The sequence below is a fragment of the Sphaerodactylus townsendi genome, linkage group LG09 (assembly GCF_021028975.2).
Source record: "Sphaerodactylus townsendi isolate TG3544 linkage group LG09, MPM_Stown_v2.3, whole genome shotgun sequence".
Lineage (NCBI taxonomy): Eukaryota > Metazoa > Chordata > Lepidosauria > Squamata > Sphaerodactylidae > Sphaerodactylus > Sphaerodactylus townsendi.
The window spans coordinates 14,755,625-14,780,448 of NC_059433.1; the positions used below are offsets into that span (position 1 = coordinate 14,755,625).

The following is a 24,824-nucleotide window of genomic DNA, read 5'->3' on the forward strand; positions in this document are numbered from 1 at the left end:
GCTATGGTAATACAAAACCAGATCATCCCATAACCTAGGTTTGTAAACCCACTTCAAACCTTGGTTATAAGCTCCATTAAAGCTTAATGATGGGGAAGGATCAGGTCCTGAGTGGGAATCATGGAACCAATTATGGTAAGGTGACCAGATTTTCACCTTTTTAAAGCGGGACGCACACGCACGCGGCCGCAGGAGCACACTGCCTTCTGGGGTGCTCCCCGGTTTCCTGCCCTGTGACAGGGCGGGAACCGGGAGCGCCCCAGAAGGCAGCGTGGCAGCGCGGGAGGCTGCCGCACTGCCTTTTGGGACGCTCCCGTTTCCCGCCCTGCCGGGAGCGCCCCAGAAGGCAGTGCGGCAGCCTTCCAAAAATCGGGACATTTAAAAAACCCCGCGGGACGCAGGACAAATTGGTTAAAAGCGGGACTGTCCCGCCAAGAGCGGGACGTCTGGTCACACTAAACTATGGTATCAACCATGGCTAGGAGATATAGAGCTTTATATCAATCCATACCGACCTGGCCTATCAACCACAAAACGTGCCTATAGTCATTTTTCAACCCTTATGAAATATTAGATACCTGGTTGACATCCTGTCGCTTCCAGGTTTCCAGTTTCCACTCTATAAACAGGATAAGAAAAAGGAAAAGACAATTTGAGACACAAGGAACAGATATAAACAGATTTGAGGAAAATAAGTCAGGTGAGGTTTAATGAATTGCCAATGCTTCCTGAAGAACATAATGACCTTGTTCCCTACCAAAAGAAATTCATGTCCCAGTTTTACACAGATCTAAGGAAAACTCTAAAGGCAGTTTAAAAACAAAAGTGCAACGATCAAGGCAAAATTACACATTGAAGGAAAAAGCCTCCCAGTGAAATTACAGAAGACATGTTCAGATATATAAAGCCTTAGGCCAGTGATGGCGAACCTTTTTGAGACCGAGTGCCCAAATTGAAACCCAAAACCCACTTATTTATTGCAAAGTGCCAACACGGCAATTTAACCTGAATACGGAGGTTTCAGTTAAGAAAAAATGGTTGGCTCTGAGGTGTGTGTTACTCGGGAGTAAGCTTGGTGGTAGTTGTTGGCTTTGCTTTGAAGCAACCATGCAATTCTTCAAACGGGTGAATCATGACCCTAGGAGGGTTTACTCAGAAGCAAATCCATTGCCAGCAACCAAGCTTACTCCCAGGTAAAGGGTTATGCTTTAGTTCTTTGCATGAAAATCAGTGGGGTTTAACAGCGCTTGTCAGGGTTATCTACACTGCTTCCCCAAAACTAGGTCTTAGGTTTAATGCTAATAATCAAGCCCAGCGGCTCAGGCCAGCCTAGATGTGTGTGGGGGGGGGGAGGCACTCTGTTTGCACGTGCCCACAGAGAGGGTTCTGAGTGACACCTCTGGCACCTGTGCCATAGGTTCGCCACCACTGCCTTAGGCCAACAATTGAATCTTAATCTGAGGCATCGTAAGTATTGCTAATCCAATGAGCTAGGGCTCCACACAGAGGCTGCCATAGTCCGTATGGAGTTGAAAGAAGGGAACCTGGGATCCCTGGACAACCACCAACATCCCATAATGAACCTTTCTTCCATCTATTTCTACAGCTCTCTGGAGTGGGAATCCTACAGCTGTACCTCATGACTCCCTTCCACTAAATCTTCCTTTCACAGAAAAAGACTCCCTCCAAAGCAGAATGGCTTTTTTAAGGGGGAAAGGCTTCTCTGATGAAGAAACCCCTTTCTTCATGGAAGAAAGTGTCTCCCTGTTATGGAGAAACTTGGCAAAAGGGTGTCATGATATCCAATCTCAAATTTCTAATCCTGGTATTCCACTCCTGGGGTTGTGGGCTCCGGATCAGTGGATCATTCTGGATGTTATTGTGTTTCACTAACTGGATTGGAGACACGCCCTCACCTGGGAGTAGAAACTAAGCCAGTGGGCTCCTCAAACCCATGAGATCTATGAGAGGTCATAGGAGAAGGGTTTTCTTCTCCAGTGTGTTGTTAAAGGCTTTCATGGCCAGAATCAACTGGTTTTTGAAGGTTTTCTGGGCTGTGTGGTCGTGGTCTGGTAGTTTTTGCCACTAACATTTCACCTGTATCCATGGCAGGCATCTTCAGAGGTATATCACAGCAAGATGTGTTTCTCATTGTGGAACGGTGTAGAGTGATTGTCGGGTGGGTATATTTGCATATGTCCAGGTGGAGTTCATTTACAGTTGCATTTGATTGTCTCTGGTTTTGGGGGTTTTTAGTACCAGCAACCAGGTTTTATTGATTTTATACTCTTCTTTTTTGTTGAACTGTCCCAGTGTGTGAAGATTTCAATGGCTGCCCTCTGTAACTACTATATCAGACTACACTGTGCCAGGGAGAGAAACACAGGTTTTTTTCATGTCATTGAAGTTATGTTTGTGTGAATTTGGGCTCTGACTGACACCTGAATAGGTACACATGGCCAGCACTGTGGGACCTTGCATTTGTACAGCATCTTGTTTAGAACACACTACCTATAAAACACTACCTCTACAAAGACACTATGTGATATTTACGGGAGTGAAAAGGAGGGTGCTTTTCCCCCGGCCAGTGTCGTCAGGCCTTAATTGATCCTGCAAAGGAATCTGCCCATGTGCTGACAGGCAGTGAGGCCTTGGACTTGCATTCAAATCTCCCATGAGTGATTAACTGGTAAGTCAATTTCAATTTTACCCTTTAATGGCATATAAGTTATTAGTATGTTTCCATTTAAAAGAGAAAACTTTTAAAACATTTAAATACGGGTGTTTAAAATGCTTTCCAAGAATTTAGCCACTGCCAAGGTGATCGATGGATTACAGTCACTTAGCAATAAGCGAGTGGTCTGGAACTTGGAGTGCTCAAGTCTTGGAAGCAACAAAGGGTGAATTAAAATCATGCGCAGGAATTTACTGTAGAGAACCAGCATTCCAGAAGAATATGAGTTATGGTTTCTATAGATCCACATCCGCAACGGCATAGTCTCTGGTGTTTAGGGATCTGGAGGTATCTCCCTGAGGTTTCCGCTGATGGGAAAATATTGAGGTGTGCTAGCATGAATGCACGACGTTGGTTAATGAATAGCAGAGATGAGAGATATTTAGCTCTTGCTCTGTAACTTGGTTGTATTCCGAGGGAGCGAGGAGAGCATACAGCCGCCTTTGTTGGATAGAAACAATGATGTTCCAGATCCCTCAGTCTTTCGCGGATCTGATTGAAAATATGCAGTTCACTATCAGTCCCAACATTGTCCAAATCAAATCCTATGGTTCTGATTTTGTTCTCAATGACTTTAAACCAGTAGAATTGAAAGCTGTCTTTAAAAAGGTTTGAGTTTATATCACCTGCAAGTGATCTAAAATGTATTTTGAGCCAATACTTTATGGTGGCAATCCAAGCTTCTTGATAAGTCTTGGCTTATCAAGGCATATTGAGTTAATTGAAGCAACAAAGTAAGTCTACACAAGCGCCTGAACACTAAACATGCACCCAAACATCATGCATAACACACACAAGTGATCCCACTCACCTTCTAAAAATTTATCTTCAAATTGTTGGGAAGAGACTCGTTGTGGAGATTCGATTCCTGCACCCCAAGCAACTAATGGTGTCAATGTTTCTGAAGGATGACCAGCCCCATGAGATCCTAAGCCCAGGAATGAAAACAAAAAATTAAAGTAATTTTTAGAATAAGTTGCTGGCTTTCTATCACCACACTCCCCATTCAGACTTTCTTGAACGACACATACAAATTGGCAACTTGACCAGAGTCACTGGAAAAGACAATAATGCTAGGAAAAGTTGAAGGCAGCCGGAAAAGAGGGAGAATGAGATGCAGCATGAGATGCAGTGACTCTACAAAGGAACATAAGAACATAAGAACAAGCCAGCTGGATCAGACCAGAGTCCATCTAGTCTAGCTCTCTGCTACTCGCAGTGGCACACCAGGTGCCTTTGGGAGCTCACGTGCACGATGTGAAAGCAATGGCCTTCTGCAGCTGTTGCTCCCAATCACCTGGTCTGTTAAGGCATTTGCAATCTCAGATCAAAGAGGATCAAGATTGCTAGCCACAGATCGACTTCTCCTCCATAAATCTGTCCAAGCCCTTTTTAAAGCTACCCAGGTGAGTGGCCATCACCACCTCCTGTGGCAGCATATTCCAAACACCAATCGCACGTTCCGTGAAGAAGTGTTTCCTTTTATTAGTCCTAATTCTTCCCCCCAGCATTTTCAATGAATGCCCCCTGGTTCTAGTATTGTGAGAAAGAGAGGAAAGTGTCTCTCTGTCAACATTTTCTACCCCATGCATAATTTTATAGACTTCAATCATATCCCCCCTCAGATGTCTCCTCTCCAAACTAAAGAGTCCCAAACGCTGCAGCCTCTCCTCGTAGGGAAGGTGCTCCAGTCCCTCAACCATCCTTGTTATGGCTCTGCAAATGGAGCCGCAAGGGCTTGAGAAGCCACGGCTGAGAATGCTGGACTCGGCTGCCCCAAGCATAGCATTCCGCTCTCTCCCGCTCCCCACCCCAGTCACCTTTTCCCAAGCCCTGCAGGATTTGGGAAGCAACAGCAGAGGGGAGAGCTGAATACTGCATTCAGCTGCTCCAAGCACAGCACTCAGTTCCCCCCACCCACTGCCAAAAAGCTAATAGACCCAAACCATATTCGGTTTTATTGACTCCCAGAGCTGAATAGACTGGGGTTTTGGTTTTGTTTTGGTAAACAAGGATTTTTTTTCCAGTTTTTGGGATGATTTGGGTTTATCCAATCATTACCCCTATTGCAGACCAAGGGCTGCTTCCATGGGCTGCTGTTTTATGTCTGGATTTTCATGCAGCCGTACCTGCATGCTCAATTCTGTGTCCCTTAATGCACTCTCCATCTTTACAAATGGACAATGATACACACAACTTAGGTTCTTTGGTCTCAAAAGGAATAAAACCTGGATAAGGTGGTTACTTTTCCCACCCCTCAGGAAAAGCCAAGTCAAACAACATTAATATAATAATCAAGAAAGGGATTTAGGCGTCTTAGTTGATAGTTCCATGGGAATGTCAACTCAATGCATGGCAGCTGTGAAAAAAGCAAACTCTATGCTGGGGATAATTAGGAAAGGAATTGATAATAAAACTGCAAAGATTGTCATGCCCTTATATAAAGCAGTGGTGCGACCGCACTTGGAGTACTGTGTCCAGTTCTGGTCGCCGCATCCCTCAAAAAAAGGATATTGAGGAGATAGAAAAGATTGCAGAGAAGGGCAAGCAAAGGATGATTTGAGGGACTGGAGCACCTTCCCTCATGAGGAGAGGCTGCAGCGTTTGGGACTCCTTTAGTTTGGAGAGGAGGCGTCCTGGAGGGGGGGGATATGATTGAAGTCCTACTAAAATTATGCATAAGGGGTAGAAAATGTTGACAGAGAGAAATTTCTCTCTTTCTCACAATACTAGAAACCAGGGGCATTCATTGAAAATGCTGGGGGGAAGAATTAGGACTCAATAAAAGGAAACACTTCTTCACGCAACGTGTGATTGGTGTTTGGAATATGCTGCCACAGGAGGTGGTGATGGCCACTAACCTGGATAGCTTTAAAAGGGGCTTGGACAGATTTATGGAGGAGAAGTCGATTTATGGCTACCAATCTTGATCCTCTTTGATCTGAGATTGCAAATGCCTTAACAGACCAGGTGATCGGGAGCAACGGCTGCAGAAGGCCATTGCTTTCACTTCCTGCATGTGAGCTCCCAAAGGCACCTGGTGGGCCACTGCGAGTAGCAGAATGCTGGACTAGATGGACTCAGGTCTGATCCAGCAGGCTTGTTCTTATGTTCTTAAGTGCCATCAAGTCACAACCAACTTATGCCCACCCTGTAAAACTCCACCCCATAGGATTTTCAAGGCAAAAAAGTAACAAAAGTGATTGGCAGCAGAGGCACAGTGGTTAAGTGCAGGTGCACTCTAATCTGGAGAACCAGGTTTGATTCCCTGCTCTGCCACTTGAGCTGTGGAGACTTAGCCTGTACACTCCAATTAGCCTGTGCACTCCCACACATGCCAGCTGGGAGACCTTGGACTAGTCACAGCTTTTCGAAACTCTCTCAGCCCCACCCACCTCACAGGGTGTTTGTTGTGCGGGGAGGAGAAGGAGAGGGGATTGTCAGTCCCTTTGAGTCTCCTTACAGGAGAGAAAGGGAGGGGGTATAAATCCAAACTCTTCTTCTTCTCCTTCTTCTCCCTCCACACAGCAATCCTAGTCTTTCTTGGTGACCTCTCGTCCAAGCACCATGGTTGATCCTGCTTAGCTCCCAAGCTCTGACAAACTTGAGCTAGTCTGGGTTGCTCGTACTGCTACAAGTACTAAGGCTGATCACGCAAGATGATCAGCAAAAGGATTCTTTAAAGTCTCACCCCAATCTGTCATTCCATGGTCTGAGGTCAAGATAAAAGCTGTGTTGCCATCATTTCCATAAAAATCTTCAACTAGTGACACAATTTCTTTCACACCTTCATCAACCTTCCTGATGTTCCTTTTGTACTCCCTACAGAGAAAAGGATGAAAAGGACAATGTTCTCGGAATTATAACAGTTTTGGACCAGAGTCTGATTTTCCAACGCGACTTAACGGAAACAAATAGAGTTCGGTTTTCCTTTCCAGTTTGCATTTCAGCCGTCCCCTTAGATTTATGCAGTCATCCAATTTCTTCTCCAAGACAATTCCTTATGCGAATGACAGAGACAGTTTATCATACAGACAGATAACATTTTGAAAATGTGACTGATTGTCTTCCATCAAACTTCTCCTTTCCACTTTGCCTTCATGAGCTTACATTCACACGATCAGGGGGGGAAAAATCACGATTCTGAAAAGCAGATACGATTTTAAGGAACTCACCAACTTCAGACTATAATTCTGTAAACTCCGTGAAAGAAGCTGTGGCACATTTACATTTAGAATAGTAATAACCACACACGTTCTTCCCCAACCCCATCCCGGGCTACTCGACAAGGAGAGTGCCGTTACTTTGCCTTTAAAGCTCACCAGTCACCAAGAGAGTAGGACAAGACTTTCTTCCCACCAGCTGGCCCAGGAATCCCCCCCCCATCGCCCCAAAATTCCTCACCACCCCCTTTGATGTTTCCATCACTGCTAGGGCGCCCACTTTGGGAATCCCTACTCTAGTACTGAGAATTGTTTTTAATTGATCCTAAAAATTCTACACATGGCATTAAGAGCTCGTGTATCTAATCTGGAGGAACCGGGTTTGATTCTCCGCTTTTCCGCCTGAGCTGTGGAGGCTTATCTGGGGAATTCAGATTAGCCTGTACACTCCCACACACGCCAGCTGGGTGACCTTGGGCTAGTCACAGCTTCTCGGAGCTCTCTCAGCCCCACCTACTTCACAGGGTGTTTGTTGTGAGGGGGGAAGGGCAAGGAGATTGTAAGGCCCTTTGAGTCTCCTGCAGGAGAGAAAGAGGGGATATAAATCCAAACTCTTCTTCTTCTCTTCTTAAATATTTTATTAAACATGGAGTAAATCTTTTCACACCATTACCATGTAACCCACTGGGGTTCTTAGGTCTACCTTTTTTGCTCTCAGAGTCAGAATTTCAGAGTCAGAATTTCAAATCCCATCACCGCACAGATGCATGCGCTTGTTAAAAGGGGTTAACATGAGTGAAACAAAAGTATTAAATCAAACTTGAAAACAAAAAGGGGTTGATCCAATCACAATAATGCATTCTGAAATTCACTGATCTGAATGGAAGAAATAAGCCTGCACTTAAATCTCTCTGATGGACGAGTGGAACTTAAAACTGTTCAGCGGTGGCTGAATTGCACCCGAATTGCATTACGTTTCAAATGATAACAATTAAGACAACATACCTTGAATGAGGTCGGTGAGCATGTCCATTTGTGTCTATCCCTAATAAATGAAGGAAGAAAACTATTTTCTGCCCGTGCAGTTTAGAAAGCAGCGTTTCATTTCTTCCAGCAGAGCTGAAAAAATCCTATGTGGAGAAAAAAATGTTTAAAAGTTAATCTGGACGCTATTTGCTAACACAGATGCCAAACAGGTCACCAAGCGAGCACACAAAAAAGAGATTATTACTTTAAATTCTTTGTAAACAAGAGCTTCTATCCAGTTTTGTAGAAGAAACTGGAAGCGCCACTTTCATTGAAGTCTGGACACCATCTTGTCAAGAACTGGAACAGGGGCCACCCCAGGGTTAACACAGTAGGGCAAGAAATGTTTGACATAATGTCAAGAAACCAAATATGGCAAGAAAAGCAAAAAGACATGAAGTGGATCTGGACGGAATTCAAAGACTGGTTAAACGAAATTGGAATTACAGAAGAAAATTGGATAAGAAGATTGAAAAGAATGGACCTGCTGCTGCACATCTGAAGAAGAAAAGAAGAGGGGGGAGGGAGAAAAAAGGGGGGAAAGGATATGGAGGATGAAATATAAGATGTACAATATAAATCTGTAACAATCCAAAATATCAATTAAAAATGATTTAAAAAAACACAGTAGGGCAAACCATGCCACCATCTTAACTATTTGCTGATTGGGGATGTAAAGTGCTGTCAAATCATGGCTGACTTAGGGCGACCCTGTAGGGCCATGCTGGCAAGGGCTGATGGGAATTGTAGTCCATAACATCTGGAGTGCCAAAGGTTTGCCACCACTGCTGTAGGGTTTTCAAGGCAAGGGATATTCAGCAGGCAACCCTTGCCTGAAACCTCAGGCTCCTTGTTGATCTAATTGGGCAAACCCTGCTTAACTTCCGAGCTCTAATGCAACTAGGCTAGCCTGGCTGACATAGACGGCCTGCCGTCTGCTGAGAACTAGTGTGTTTGTGCACGGCTCTTTTGTCTAAAGTTCTTGGATGGTAGTGGAAAGTTCCATCAAGTCACAGCTGACTTATGGTGACACCATCAGGTTTTCAAGGCAAGAGATGTTGCCTGCTTCTGCAAGGCGCCCCTGAACTTCTTTGGTGGTCTCCCATCCAAGCACAAACCAGGACCAATCCTCCTTAGCTTCCAAGATCGGATGAGATCAAGCTACTTGGGTCATCCAAGTCAGGGCAGACAAACAGAGGTGGTTTGCCATTTCTTGACTCTGTGTCATAATCCTGGACTTCCTTGGTGGTCTCCCACCCAAATCTGATGAAATCTGATGAAACTGGGCTAGCCGGGGCTATCCAGGTCAGGGCCTTTCTTGATTAGAGCCCAGCAAATTTCTCCTAATAACTCCTAATCGAAGAAAAGTGCATTTGGGGACACTGAGGCAATCCCAAGCAGATGGGAGTGAGGCAAGAAATTTGCATGCACCTGCCACATAGAGCCCCATTACTGTTAATATCATATTTCTACACTTCCCTCGCTACACAGAAGTGTACGTAGAGCCTACTACCATGTAGAACAGTGTTGGCGAACCTTTTTGAGACCGAGTGCCCAAATTGCAACCCAAACCCCACTTATTTATCGCAAAGTGCCAACCCAGCAATTTAACCTGAATGCTGAGGTCTCAGTTTAGAAAAAACCGGTTGGCTCCCTCTTCCTCCGCCCCACCCGCTCGAGCAGGGGCCAGCCTGCTATAGTCTCCAGCAAGTCCCGTGTGCACCACTCTGTGCCTCTCTAGCATCTCTGCCTCCTCTGCGCCCCCCCCCCCCCCGGGCAGCAGCCACCCAGAGCACAGGCAACAGGCCCGCCAGCTGAGTCCTTCCTGCTCACCGCAGTTCACGCACGTCGCAGAGGAGGCAGGTTCTCCAGATTCAGTGGCCCAGGCCAGCCTAGATGTGTGTGCAAGTGCCCACAGAGAGGGCTCCAAGTGCCACCTCTGGCACCCGTGCCATAGGTTCGCCATCACTGATGTAGTACCTAGAGAACTACACAGAAATTCAACTACAGTCCAATACAACTAGGGAAACATTGATATAATTGCCAAGTGACACCTAAAATTATATAATACCAGCAAAAGAACACAGCTCTTTATTCACCTTGACATGGTCAAAAACCCAAGTATCGAGTACGGTGGCATCTTCTGCTCCGAAGTCTTCACTGTTAGCTTCATAACAATAGGTGTACACATGATCCCCACTGGCACCTGCAAGGAAGTGCTACAGATGAAGAACCTCAAACTTGTTTTGTTTTTTGCCGTTGCTGTTGTTTTTGGAAACAGAGGAACAGCTTCCTGGCTGAGGTGTAACATGCTTAAAAACAACCAAGTTTTTACCCAAAAAAAGGAGCCAAGATGTCACTACTGTGCAGCCAGCAGGGAATCGAATTTTGGCCACCAATGGGGGAGCAGGACTCGCTTTGTGAGTCCTGCTCCCCCATTGGTGGAGGGCTCATTGTTGGGACATTCAATTCCTTAGCCTTTTATTGTTTAGGATTGAACAAGAAAGTGTTATGAATGAAAACAAAGTACCGTATATACTCGCATATAGGTAGACTTTTTCAGCACATTTTTGGTGCCGAAAAAGCCCTCCTCGACTTATAAGCGAGTCACCCCCTGACCCACTGACCCGCCGCGGTGGCAGTGGGTCGGTGGGTGGGTGGGCAGGAGCCTGCTGGATGCCCCACAGGCATGTGCCCGGCATCATGGGCCCCCAGCTCTTCCCTGCCTGCTCTGGCGTTGTAAGCAAGGAAATGACAAAGCAGCCAAGGGCTGGGGCTGCTGTGGGGATCTTATAAGATGCCTCAATTAATGTGAATTTATTGGTATCTATTAACACTAAAAGAAGAATGGAGAAGAAAATAATGATGCTAAAAGTTTCTGGCAGATTCATAAATACACCACAGTCTGACAACTGAAATTAAGGTTAAACAACATAGATTTCTGTCAGGGTCTGGTAAGCCCTGGGGTTCCTTAAAGTTGTAAAATGTAAGTAAGGAATCAGAGATATGCCTCCTCCCAAGGCAATCGTCAGTCCATAGCCATGGCAGGCAAGTTAGATCCAGAACAGTGTTTCTGTAATGCTGCATTGGATCTAACCCGGCATTCAAATAAATAAAACCTCAGTCACTCACTTCTAAGCACAGTGGCGAAATCCTCAGGCCCGTCTGGGCAAGGGGGATTCTACAACAACAACGAGGAGGAGGAGGAGGAGGAGGAGGAAGAGGAAGAAGAGGAGAAGGAAGAAGAGGAAGAAGAGGAAAAGGAGGAAGAAGAGGAGGAAGAGGAAGAAGCAGCAGCAGCTGCAACAGCAGGAGCAGATTGGATTTATACCCCATCTTTCTTTCCTGTAAGGAGACTCAAGGTGGCTTATAAGCTTCTTTCCCTTCCTCTCCCTTCCCTTCCACAGCTAGAACTGTGACTAGCCCACAGTCACCCAACAGGAATGTTGGAGTGCGGAAACACATCTGGTTCACCAGATAAGCCTCTGCCGCTCAGGTAGAGGAGTGGGGAATCAAACCAGGTTCTCCAGATTAGAATCCACCTGCTCTTAATCACTACACTATGCTGTTGAGTCCTATGTTCATCTACATGCCACATTCGCCTTTCCCATGACAGTTCAGTGAGTGCAAAGCCCCTTTCGAAAAAGCTAAAACTTGATAGTTCAGGAAAAGGGGAAATAAATCCAGCGAGGAACTCAGCCATACCCTCTGCTTTCTTACTGAACAGGTAAGCAGGATTTTAATTTTTAAAAGAATATACTTGCTAAATCCTCCCCACGTGAAAGAAGTTATCTGGAAAATGCTTGGGGGGAAAAAGGAGCATAAGAAAAACTTGATTACAGATTTCTTTTGAAAATGAACTGCTGTTGGTTTTTTCCTTGGAACTGTGAAAGATATGGATGGCTCCCTTTCTGACATCTCCAGAACAGCCGAAAGCAAATGCTGCGTGAACAACTGCCTCCAACGCCTGATTGACTGATGGCACGGATACCTGGAGAGCCCATTTCCATAGGTTCTGCATAGCTTCCCAAAGAAAATATATCTACTGTCACTTCATAGAATGTACTATTCTATTGATAGCATACAGTACATGATTGTTTTTAAAGCTTTCAGTTTTCAGAGGAGGAGGAGAAGAAGAAGAAGAAGAGGAAGAGGAAGAGGAAGAAGAAAGAGGAAGCAGAAAGAGGAAGAAGAAAGAGGAAGAAGAAAGAGGAAGAAGAGGAAGAAGAAGAAAGAGGAAGAAGAGGAAGAAAGAGGAAGAAGGAAGAAGGAAGAAGAAGAAGAAAGAGGAAGAAGAAGAAGAAGAAGAAGAAGAAGAAGAAGAGGAGGAGGAGGAGGAAGAGGAAGGAAGAGGAAGAAGAGGAAGGAAGAGGAAGGAAGAGGAAGAAGAAGGAGGAGGAGGAGGACGAGGGGGGAGGAGGAGGGGAGGAGGAGGGGGGGAGGAGGACGAGGACGAGGAGGAAGAAGAGGAGTTTGGATTTATACCCCTCTTTCTCTCCTGTCAGGACACTCAAAGGGGCTTACAGACTCTTTCCCTTCCTCTCCCCAAAACAGACAGTAGATGGGGCTGAGAGAGTTCTGAGAGGTAGATGGGGCTGAGAGAGTTCCGAGAGAACTGTGACTGACCCACGGTCACCCATCAGGCTTTATCTGTAGGAGCAGGGAAACAATCCAGTTCACTAGATAAGAGTCCACTGACTCTTAACCACTACATGACGCTGGCAGCTAACATACCACAATAGAAAAATGAGAATTCAATAGGACAGTGCTGGGACACCTGAAGAAACCTCAGCAGGCACCCAGTTCAGAATTGAGGAGTGACTTTTTCAAGGTGCAAATATAGATGATCTAAAACAAGTTTAAAAGGAGGGGAAAGCACGAACAATGTTCCATCTTTGGTCCTGACAGCCAGGTTTTGCATAGAATGAAAACGGTACCAGAGAGGTTCCTGGGTTCAAAAGTATATTTCAGCCCTGATATTCAACAGATGACCTTGGTTCAACCATCCTCTTTCAGCCCTTCATTAAAAATACTTTGATCCCATTTTTCCATTTGACATTCCAGGAAGCTCAGCGGACTTCCCAGAGTTAGAAAGAAGGAGACTGTTAGATAAAGAAGGACACGAGTATATTTGAAAATATAGCTGAATATTGATAAACCAGTTACTCAACACTGATAAAATTCTGCAGAGAGAGCATTTGGAATGTAGCAAGGCAGCCATAACAGCTCTAAACCTTTGGATGCTACTTCTTGGTAGGGATTCCTAGAGGTATGTGTGCCTTTACACCAATAAAACCCTGCTTGCTTTTAATTGCTAATGCAACTACAATTAACTATATTTCCAGACAGAGGCTCATTCCGCACATGCAGAATAATGCACTTTCAAACTGCTTTCAATGCTCTTTGAAGCTGTGCGGAATAGCAAAATCCACTTGCAAACAGTTGTGAAAGTGATTTGAAAATGCATTATTTTGCGGGTGCAGAAGGGGCCAGAGAGAGCAAGTAACTTTTCACTGTGCTCAGGAAATAGCTTCATCACCACCAATACAGAGATTAATGATCAACAGTTGTGGCAGGCAGGCCCTTCAGACACTGTGTCAACTGACAAGAATGAGGTAAGTATAATGTATCAGTCAGGCCTAAATTCATATTTATTGACATTGGAAGAGAACGGTCCTTGAGGAACACAGAGAAAGCTTGTTTTGAGTGCAGCATTTCTGTGACAATGCCTTCAAAGTTCTGTACACATTAAGAATAAGACATGCTTACCTTTAGCAAACATAGGGAGAATATCGGGACTCCCCCAACTCCAAGTGTATTGACTTTCATTGAAAAGCGAATCAAATTCCACTGGGTTTTCTTTCCACCCTGTTAGTCAAGTGGTAAATTGTCACTGCAGTGTTAAAGGGAACGCAGCCAAAGCTGATGCCCTGATTCAGAGGGACAAAAGCCAACACATAGAACCGAGACACCTGACTGCATATTGTGGCATTGTTCAATGACAGCACACCAATCTCTTCCAAGAAGTATGCACATTTGCCCCATTGCGCAACAGATGCATTATATGTAATCGGCCACAGTCTGCCTAATAAACATCATAATGTAATGTCACCCCATAGGTCAGTAATGACCTGGTGCCTGCAGGAGATCTTTTTTTGATCTATCAATCTATATGATTTTCCAACATGGACAAAATCTGTGGATACTTCAGTCTCGAGAACAAGCAAGACAGTTCTACAATCCTGAAAAAAAGCAACAGGTTTACAGCAAAATCTGAAATCTTAGAAAGGGGGAGGATTTAAATTCCTCCAAATTATGGAAGTAGCACTTGTAGCTTTAAGAAACTACTGCCTTCTCATTGGCCACTTGGCAGGTTTATGGACAACCACAACAGTATTGCCAGCCTTCAAGCCTTGGTCTCTGTCAGTAAAAGGCAGGGGAGAGGAGGTAGAGCACTTTTCAGGGCGGTTTTAATCTCTGAGGGAGGATTTAACAAGGTCAGGCCTGGCAGCAATTGCTGGGCAACTTGCTACCGTGCAATTTGCATGACTCTCCCAGGCCCAAATTCTTGCTACTGTTCAACAGCTGCCATCAGTTTCAGACTAGATTTAGGATACTGGATTTAGGTAGTCCCAGTTCAAACCACAACTCTGCTGTGGAAACTCACTGGATAACCTTGGGGCAGTTACACATTTTCAGCCTAACTTACCTCACAGAGTTGATGTGAGGATAAAATGGAAAGGAGGAGAATGATGTGTGCTGTTTTGGGTCCCCACTTTAGAGGAAGGTGGGGCATATATGAAATGATATACCTGAGGATATGCGGGAGGTGGAGAGCAGATAAGTGGTAGGCTAGTGGGTGGGCAGGAAGAAGAAACGGAAGCAGGCAAAGACAAGAATATGGGACTTGCCAGAAGGAGAGAAAGAAGAACAGTTATCAAGGTGCAGATGACACCCTTTTCTGTTGATTGAGGGCTGGCTGGCCACTGCCCAGGATACAGTGGCCCAATGTTTGGAGGCCAGGGTGGGATGGCTATGTCAGAGCATGTTGAAATTAAATCCATCAAAGACAGAAGTCTTGTGGCTGGGATGAGGGGGTCCAGACTGGGGATTCCAAATGCCGAACTTAGATGGCAAGGCTTTAACACCTGCCTCGTCCCTAAAGAGCCTGGGTGTGATCCTGGAGTCCTCCTTGTCTGTGGGGGCCCAGGTTGCACAAACTGCCAGGACAGCCTTCTCCCATCTCCATCAGGCCACGCAGTTGGCCCCCTGTCCTGTACAGACTTGGTCACAGTGATCCATGCAACCATCACCGCCAGGCTAGATGACTGTAACTTGCTCTACGCTGGTCTACCCCTTGACACTGCTCTGGAAACTGCAGCTGGTCCAGAACATGGCAGCAGGAGTGCTCACTGGGACACCAGCAAGGGAGCATATCAGTGCACTCCATTGGCTGCACTGGTTACCAGTCGAATTCCAGATCATCTTCAAGGTTTTGGTGCTAACCTTTATGGCCTTGAGCAGTCTAGGACAGTCATATCTTCAGGACAGCCTCACCCTATACTGCCCCCGGAGGGCTCTTCGATAGCAATTTTCTGGGGGTCCCTGGCCCTAGGGATATTTGGTTGAGTTCCACCAGAGCCAGGGCCTTTTCAGCCGTGGCTCCTGTCAGGTGGAACTCACTCCCAGCGGACATTAGGGCCTGCGGGATAGAAACCAATTTCTCTGGGCCTGCAAGACCAAAATGTTCTGCCAGACATACAATCAAAGATGCCGATCCCAAACAGTAATATCTTGGCCCAAAATTTGCACTCCCTCTTCTCATACCCATAAAAGTTAGAGCTGGGGTGAGAATAGGACTGGTATATTGGTAGGTTGTTGCTTAACCGCCATCTGTGGAACTGTATATATTGGAAGATTTTAATTATATTTCTCTGTTAAGACTGTTTTTTAAACATGTATGTCTAGCTTCCCTTCTTTCCCCCGCCACAGAGGTAGGTGGAGTTGAGAGAGTTCTGTGAGGTAGGTGGGGTTGAGGGAGTTCTGAAGAACTGTGACCGGCTCAAGGTCCCAGCAGGCTTCATGTGGAGGAGTGGGGAAATAAACCCAGTTCACCAGATTATTTATTTATTTATTTATTTATTTATTTATTTATTTATTTATTTATTTATTTATTTGTTATTGGTTATTACATTTATTGGTTGGTTATTTGTGTGGATTTGGGTGGTTTATATACGTAGCCCACTCCCGGAGGAGCTCAGGGCGATGAACAAAATATGAAATAGAGCTCATACATCAGATTAAAATTCAGTAAATATCAGTTAATAGGCTCTAATAAAATAAACCCCACCCCATTAAAATGCAGCATTATTAAGAACAACATAAAAGATGGCAACTGCTAACCATTCCCTTAAAAACCAGAAGGAAGGGGCGGTAGGCTCTGCTTGATGTTATAAGGAGGGAGGTAGCCCATCAGCAGCTGTGAAAGGTCTCCCAAAGGCCCGTGGAACAGCTTCGGTCTGCCCACAGGGCCTCTATGAGAACTCACTAAGGTCCTGGCAGGGCCTCCAGGACCCAGCTTTGATGGAAGAAGCACGTTCCTCACCAGGCCGGGGCCAGAGCTGTAAAATTAGAGTCCACCACCCATGTGGAGGAGTGGGGAATTAAACCCGGTTCTTTGGATTAAAGTCCACTGCTCTTCACAGGAAACAGCACAGAGAAAGAGAAACAAGGAGCCTCTGCAAATCTTTCCGTGTCTCCCACTTCTGCAGTTCCTGTTATGGACCTCCCACCACGAAGCATTCACAACTTTTCAAACACTGTTTAGAGCCTAGAACTTTCTAGCATGGGGCAAGAACATTTGAACAAACCCAGAATAGTTTCAAGCAATAGTAACAATGGACAAACCATTCATTGTTCAAACACCCTTGAACCTTGAGTTGAGTAAATCTGACAGATGATATCATTTAACAGTTGGAAGGTAAACATTTTTACACTCAGTCAATAAAAGTTCCTTAGGATCAACAAGCTACTGGCATACCTTTAGCAACAGCACTGACATCCTCATAAAATCCAGCTATGAGGGCAACGTGCCCTGGTCTAGATTCCGTTGGGACACGAGTATGAGATACTCCCCAGCTGCCTTTGGATGTTATAACATTCCTGAAAAGAAAATACCAGGAAAATATGTGCACAGTGTACAGAGGGGATAAGCAGAGGAAGGTTACAATCACCCTTACCCAGAGGTGGGATCCAGCAGGTTCTCACAGGTTCCCGAGAGTAGGTTACTAATTATTTGTGTGTGCCGAGAGGGGGCTACTAATTGGTGATTTGGCCACGTGATTTTTGCCTTAGTTACGCCCCTCCTCCGCTCCTCAGCAGTAGCGCGCAGAACTTGAAGCAGTCTAGCAGGAGGTGCACCGGCGTGCGTGGCAGCCTGCGCCTTCATGCATTCGTTTCCCACCCAAGGACCGGCACAGCGGCTGCGTCCTTGCCACAGCCCCGCCCAGCAATGCCCTGCCCCCGGAATGCCTGGCCACACCCCCATCGTGCCACGCCCAGCCCCATTGGCGCTACGCCACTGTTTGAATCCCACCACCATGGGAACCTGTTACTAAAATTTTTGGATCCCACCACTGCCCTTACCTATGGATTCTACTGCGCAGGTAAGAGGCCTGAGGTAAGTTTTCCACATAATGAGCCCTGGATTTCAAGGGTGAGTCTTTAACTAGGCCTTATATACTTGCCCAAAAAGTAATAAGAGCTTGTTGGTTCCCAAGGCTCTCCTGACCCAGTCAGTATTAAACAAGGTATTTCCCTGGAGCTTCAGGCTCACAACTGGTCTCCAAGAAGTGCATTATTCCAAGATGGAGTAGGAAAGAAATTGTGCGGCATAAGGAAAATACTCTGGGGTGTAGTGGCTAGTCCCAAGAACTCTGTCATATATATTTCCATTAGTGGCTTGCAAGGCAATGTATCACTAGAAAACCCTATAACTATAACCTGAGATGTATCTATTAGGAATTGTTGATAAAAATATAGATAAAGATTAAGCTACACTGTTTAGATATTTGCCAACAACAGCTAGGATTGTTATTATTATTACTATCTACCTTCTCTTTATTTTTAACTGTTATTTACATGTATTTATTTTTAAACGATGCAATAGCTGGAAGTGCCTTTAGTTATAATGTAAATATTAGAATGAAATTTCTGTATCTGTTTATGCATTGTATTTTGTGAATGTTGAAATAAAAACTTATTGCCAAACATACCTCTCTCTCTCCCCCTCTCCCCCTCTCCCTCCCTCCCTCTCCCTCTCCCTCTCCCTCTCCCCCCCCTTGGGCTGTATTCCCCTTGAGGGGGTTAGCACTGGCATTCTCTTTGCCAAATAGCTCAATTTTGGGCATTTTCAGGGGTAAGGTTGACCGCACGTATATCTTCAGCAGTGCTGTCCAGCCACCATTTCTCTGGTCTTCCACGTGGGTAGTGGCCACCAGGGTCAAAGTTTAGGGCCGTTTTTGCTACAGAAGTCTCCTCTAGGCGCATAATGTGCCCGTACCACCAGAGACATGTTCCCCTCATTTTTTTTATAATTGGTGTAATTCCAAGTCTTTGCCGTATGACTTTGTTTGTAACACGATCGAAAAGGATCAGGCCAAGCATCCACCTGACCAGAGCATCTTCATTTCTATCACATGAAGAGTCTGTTCAGGTTTCCGAGTTGTTGGCCAGCATTCTGTTTCACATAGGGCCACAGAGTGGATAACTCTGGTGTAGGGGTGAGCCCCGCAAACCCAGCAGAGCCTCAGAGAGAGCGCGGGAATGCCTGTGCCATCTGTGCCCTTCTGGGTGCACATGCTCACCTGTCACAAGACCCCCATGAGTCATAGGTCATGAGATACCTGACTCACTGTCACAAGATGTCCCGGACAAAGGGGTGCATACCCCCAGGTATGGATTAGGCCCAGACAGGAACGTTTCCTCCAGCACGTACGCAGCCCCATGAGTCATGTATTGTACAGTATTCTCCCGCTCTCCCGCCTCCCGACCCGCCTCTTGGAAAAACCTAATAAAAGGTGCCAGGGACCAGACTACGGCAGATTAGCCAGATCCACGGATCACGCTTCCTGCCACTGGCTTCTCTCCATCGGATGATATCGCTGCATCTCGCCTCTTCCTTGCGACCCTCGCGGGCCGACTTCACTCTGGTGCACATTTTTGCCCTCAGATGTTCAGGTATTCTTTTGTCACACAGGACTCCTGTGGTTTGCCGTCACTTCATCCATGCTGCATTAACTCTAGATTGAGCATCTGGTAGGGTATCCCCATCTGCTGAGACCAGGGATCCAAGATATTCAAACTGAGTGGTCTTCTTCAAGTCCTGGTCGTTAATTTGGATTGTTCCATCTGTTTGAGGGCCACAAAATGTGTTCTTTCTATGGCAAACCCCTTCAGCTTTACTAAAGAATTATACATGTTTATACCTCTGGACTGAGAGAGGAAGGAAAACAAACTCACCTCAGGTAAGGAGCTATAGAAGAGCCATTGTTATCCAGTTCGTAGAGGGAATCTGCCCGCAGGCCATCAGCAACAAAAAGAACTAGGCGCTTTGCAGGTGGCGGCAGCAGAGTCTGATGAGGAGTCATGCCATGAACCAAAGGAGAAGTGAAGTAAATGTCAAAAATCGAGATCAGAAACACACAATGTATGAGGAGACCAGCAGCTATGAAGATTGGCATATTCATGGTGATGAGCTGTCATCGGAGAAAAGTCCAACACTAAGAAGAACAAAACAATAGTAGGTGGTTATTCAGTCAAAGCATTATTACAAACGGACAAAATCCATAGCACAGAAACAAAAAATATGAGAACTATGCGTATCTTACAGCTTAGAGGCTCTTACACACATAGAAAATGCCTCGAGGAGTATGTCATCTCTCTCGATGGATGGATGGATGGATGGATGGATGGATGGATGGATGGATGGATGGATGGATGGATGGATGGATGGATGGATGGATGGATGGATGGATGGATGGATGGATGGATGGATGGATGGATGGATTGGATGGATGGATGGATGGAAGGATGGATGGATGGGTAGGTGGATGGATGGATGAAGGTAGGTAGGTAGGTAGGTAGGTAGGTAGGTAGGTAGGTAGGTAGGCAGGTAGGTGGGTAGGCAGGTAGGCAGGCAGGTAGGCAGGCAGGCAGGTAGGCAGGCAGGAAACATAAGAACAAGCCAGCTGGGATCAGACCAAAGTCCATCTAGTCCACAGCTCTCAAGTCTACTCGCAGTGGCCCACCAGGTGCTGCTTTGGGAGCTCACATGGTAGAAGGGTAGGTAGGTAGGTAGGTAGGTAGGTAGGTAGGTAGGTAGGTAGGTAGGTAGGTAGGTAGGTAGGTAGGTAGGTAGGTAGGTAGGTAGGTAGGTAGGTAGGTAGGTAGGTAGGTACGAACGTACATACAGAAACATATATATTTATGAGAATTGAGTAACAGTGCAAATAAAGCTTTTGAAAGCTCGCAAAACCGTTTGCCACAATAAGGCTACAATCCTAAGAATGCTTTTCCTGGGAGCAGGTGGCAATAAATACTTTTGAGTAGTCCTGCACAGGATTGCCTTCTAAATGCATTTGTCCTTAAGATGCTACAAGATTGTTATTAGATTCTAGAATTTCATTAAACGCTTATATTTTTTGAAATTAAAACAAGAAAGGTCCCCCTGATGACCTTCCAGGGGGTTGGACTTGTTATCCCACGAACATGTTTTCTGATGCGCAGCATGGTAGAAATGGCAATGAAATGACACAAAGTGTTAAATGGTGATAGAGCATATAGGTTTCTGTCCAATAAATACCACTTCTGTGCCTGTTACTGTCTTTTTAGAACTGGATTCAGATGAAAGACAGAGACTTTGAATAAAAATAGTTTTCCAAGATTGTTTACTTGATGCATTACCCTGAGGCAATGACCTTACAACAACTTGATACAATTGCTGATTTAATCAGAGGGTAGCTCCAGTGGAAATTATGGATGTTTGGAGGAGATCTTGTCACATCTCAGGATAACCTGGCTATATACACAATACATGCGTGCTAAGGAAAACAACTGGGATTCCTGGAAAATAATTTCCATTTCCAGAAGATGCAAAAGCAGGGACAATGTTACCTAGATTAACACAACAGTCACAGATTTTTCCTTTATTGTCTAGAAAGGCCTCAGTTGCCACAGTATCCTACCAGGAGTACATTTATTCAATGAAGTCTGCCATGCCTAGATTCAAATATTCCCTAGCTGTGGATCTATTTTATATTGGAAGCCAGAAAGTCTCAGAAATTATGGATATCACCATTATTATTTTGGATGCCAACTGGGTGGACTCTATTCAGAATCGAATTAACCGATAAACCAGATTCATGTAATTATGTGAAATGCTACAGTACGCCACTTTTTCAATCATTTCATCTCAAGGTTAGCTTAAACACAGAGATTGCATTTGTTTGCAAAGGACACAAATCTGGTTAATTCTTGGGTTCAGGCGCTCCTTCCTTATTTTTAAATAAACGGCATTCTAAGATGGAAGACAGAAGTCTTCAAGCTGATTATAATTTGTCACAAAGTCTGGATGCAGGCACTTGGACCAATTGAATTTCTTTTCCTGCAACTAGAAGAATCCTGGCTACTAAAAAGAATCAAGCATAGATTTGTCAAGGTTGCTTTCTATGATACCTAGCGAGCTGGATGAACTAAGCAGACTATTGTTCTTATTAAATACTTCTGATGCTACATTCTGTAAAATGGCTGCGAACTTTCTGCTGGAAATATCCCATAAGCAACACTATGTATGAATCAACTTCATTTGTTATATGTTGCAAGCTTGTATTTTGATGCGATTTAGATGTGATTTTATACTGTTTATGCCAAATAAAGGCTAAATGAATGAAGATTTGTCAAGAGGCCCACAATCAGACTTCGTGACAAATTGGAGTTGGTCCAAATACTCCTGTCTTGAATGTCAGTGTCAGTGGACTATGTGAGGTGAGAGAGAAGCATGGGAACTCTACAACTAACCAGATTGGTTCCCATTAGGAAAGAAGGATAAAGACTGTAACCAGTCATAAAACACCAGTGCAAATACAACTGTTTAGAAATATCGTTAAAACATCACAGCAAAACAATTCTAGCACTGAATGCTCATCAGTGGGAGAAAGGAACACTTCCCCTCCCTCCCTTGCATGCCACCCCTCCCTCCCTCCCTCCCTCCCTCTCCTCCCTCCCTCCCCTAGGGTGGGTGGGCCATGCCACAACAGAAGAGTTGTCTTTGTGTGTTACTTTTCTTTACCTTCAAGGAGTCTCAAAGCAGCTTACAGTCATATTCCCCTCCTTTCCCCACAGCAGAAACCTTGTGAGATAGGCGGAGCTGAGGGAGTTCTGAGAGAACTGTGACTGGGCCTAGGTCAGCCAGCAAGCTTCGTGTGGAGGAGTGGGGGAATCAAACCTGCTTCTCCAGATTAGAGTCCACCACTCAGAGGATCCTCTGAAGACACCAGCCACAAAGGCAGGCAAACCGTCGGGAGAAAATGCTTCTGCAACATGGCCGTACAACCCAGAAAACCCACAGCACCCTAGTTTCTTTACAGTTTGTAGAGTATTGATATAATAGGGTGCTGCCAACATGGTTTTTAGACTGCCGTCAGTTGATTTGTTATGCTGCATACTGAATTTTAAATGTTTTTAGATGTATTTTACGTAATTTATTGGACATGATATTGTATTGTGAACCGCATAGAACAGTGATGGCAAACCTATGGCACGGGTGCCAGAGGTGGCACTCAGAACCCTCTCTGTGGGCACGCACAAACAGAGTGTCCCCGCACACACATCTAGGCTGGCCTGGGCCACTGGGCTCGATTATTAGCATTAAACCTAAGACCTAGTTTTGGGGAAGCAGTGTAGGCAACCCTGTTAAGCGTTGTTAAACCTCACTGATTTTCATGTGAAGAACTAAAGCGCGATCCTTTAAGCTTGGGGCTTGCTTCTGAGTAAACCCTCCTAGGGTCGTGATTCACCCGTTGGAAGAGTTGCACGGTTGCTTCAAAGCAAAGCCAACAACTACCACCAAGCTTACTCCCGAGTAACACACGCCTCTGAGCCAACCGTTTTTTCTAAATTAAAACCTCAGTATTCAAGTTAAATTGCTGTGTTGGCACTTTGCAATAAATAAGTGGGTTTTGGGTTGCAATTTGGGCACTCGATCTTGGAAAGGTTCGCCATCACTGGCTTAGAGCCCTTCAGGGATAAGGTGGTCTATAAAATCCAATCAATCAATCAATCAATAAAGTGCTGAAAGACCAGGAGACCTCTCTGCATGAAGCTGTCTTTAGGCTGACTGACAAGAATATTTCTGCCTTCTATCTCTTCTGCTTACATTGCTGGCCCGTCTATCACCTGCGAAGATTTTTTTCAAGCTACAGAGCTTGTTCCGTTCTGCTGCACCAGGTGCTGTAAGATGAATGGAAATGCCAACGTAATGAGGCAAACGCAGGCCTAGTCTTCCCCCAAAGCCATCACGTCTAACGTGGCAGCTCTTTCAAACTCTCCAAGTTGCAGATGCTGAGCTTGCCTCAGCTAAAAAAAAAACCTGAGCACGATATAAATCTTTATGAAAAATACAGCCATTTGCTTTCTATTTATATTTATGTTTTCAATATAAGGAGAAATATATACAAAGCATTATTCAAATGAAGATGCCATGCCGGCACAAGAGCAGATTGAAGGAGCCAGGACACTCAAAATATGGTTAGTCATCTTTTCCAGAAGGACCACGATCCATGGGGTATCCTGGGCTTGTTGCATAGAATTAAGGAAACGCTACGGAAAATACATTTTCAAAAACTGTCAGCGCCATCACATCTACATTACCAAAGGGGTAGAATTAGCCACTATATTTCTAGGTGACGGGTAAAATGTTTCATTATATTATTGTTTAATTTAAACTGTCAAGGAGATAAGGTACAACTTGCCCTTAAATAAATGGAAATGGGAGAGGAATGGCACTTCGCAATTCTATGTTAAAATATTAAAGTGATATGCAAAAACCGCCACACTGTTCAACTTTAAGAACAAGCTTGGAAGCCAACTTTGAGATTGTATTCAGAAGGCATGCCAAATGGAAGTTATGCAGCCATTTTATTCTAATTTAACCTTCCTTAAGAGGTGTATACAAATCAGCAGCATTAAAATGCTACACAAAAATAACGTGCACCAAGTGCTGCACCAGCTATTGACAAGGGAAATGAGCATGAATAAATTTGCATGATGCTCACTGCAATGCAATAAAACCTACAAAATAGGATTCCATATTTAAATTTGTTGCAGTAACTTGTATTATTTGTTTTAAATTAATGAACAGTCAACGTTTTCATTTAGTGCTTTCTGCATTACAACAAATGTCATGTTTTAAATTGTAAATGTGGTTTAGTAATGCAAATGCAAGGAATAATGCTGCAGAGAAGTACATATTCCAATTCCTATCACTGCACTTATCAAGCTAACTCTTTGATTCACTGATTCCTATATACAAAGTCTCCAAGGGACACAACTGAGTATTATTTGTAATGGTAAGTTGTGAAATGCTTCCATGTTGTGTTTCCAATCTCAAATTATTTAAACAGTTAGAAAGTGAAAGCAATATTTAGAATAAGGGATATATAAAATAGTTAATGAAAACATAGCTACACAAAACAATACAACCAGGGAAGAGGGTGAATATCAGTAACTGGGAGTGCACCAAACAAAACCAAAAAATCGCCACCCACTGGCAGAAGACAATAGAACAGAGATGGCGAACCTTTTTAAGACCAAGTGCCCAAATTACAACCCAAACCCCAGTTATT

The 24,824-nt window shown here is 44.7% G+C and overlaps 1 protein-coding gene across 1 annotated transcript in view; it reads right to left on the minus strand.

Annotated features, from left to right (window-relative positions):
- Window positions 1–24,824, minus strand: part of PIGN (phosphatidylinositol glycan anchor biosynthesis class N) — a 158,250-nt gene that overhangs the window by 128,357 nt on the left and 5,069 nt on the right. Inside the window, exons 3-10 of the mRNA XM_048508505.1 lie at window positions 19,444–19,703; window positions 16,964–17,085; window positions 13,693–13,791; window positions 10,023–10,129; window positions 7,903–8,027; window positions 6,426–6,556; window positions 3,546–3,662; window positions 579–619 (exon numbers count right to left, since the gene is read on the minus strand). Coding sequence (XP_048364462.1) covers window positions 579–619; window positions 3,546–3,662; window positions 6,426–6,556; window positions 7,903–8,027; window positions 10,023–10,129; window positions 13,693–13,791; window positions 16,964–17,085; window positions 19,444–19,670 — 969 coding nt within the window. The 5' untranslated portion in view covers window positions 19,671–19,703. The remainder of the gene's footprint in view (window positions 1–578; window positions 620–3,545; window positions 3,663–6,425; window positions 6,557–7,902; window positions 8,028–10,022; window positions 10,130–13,692; window positions 13,792–16,963; window positions 17,086–19,443; window positions 19,704–24,824) is intronic.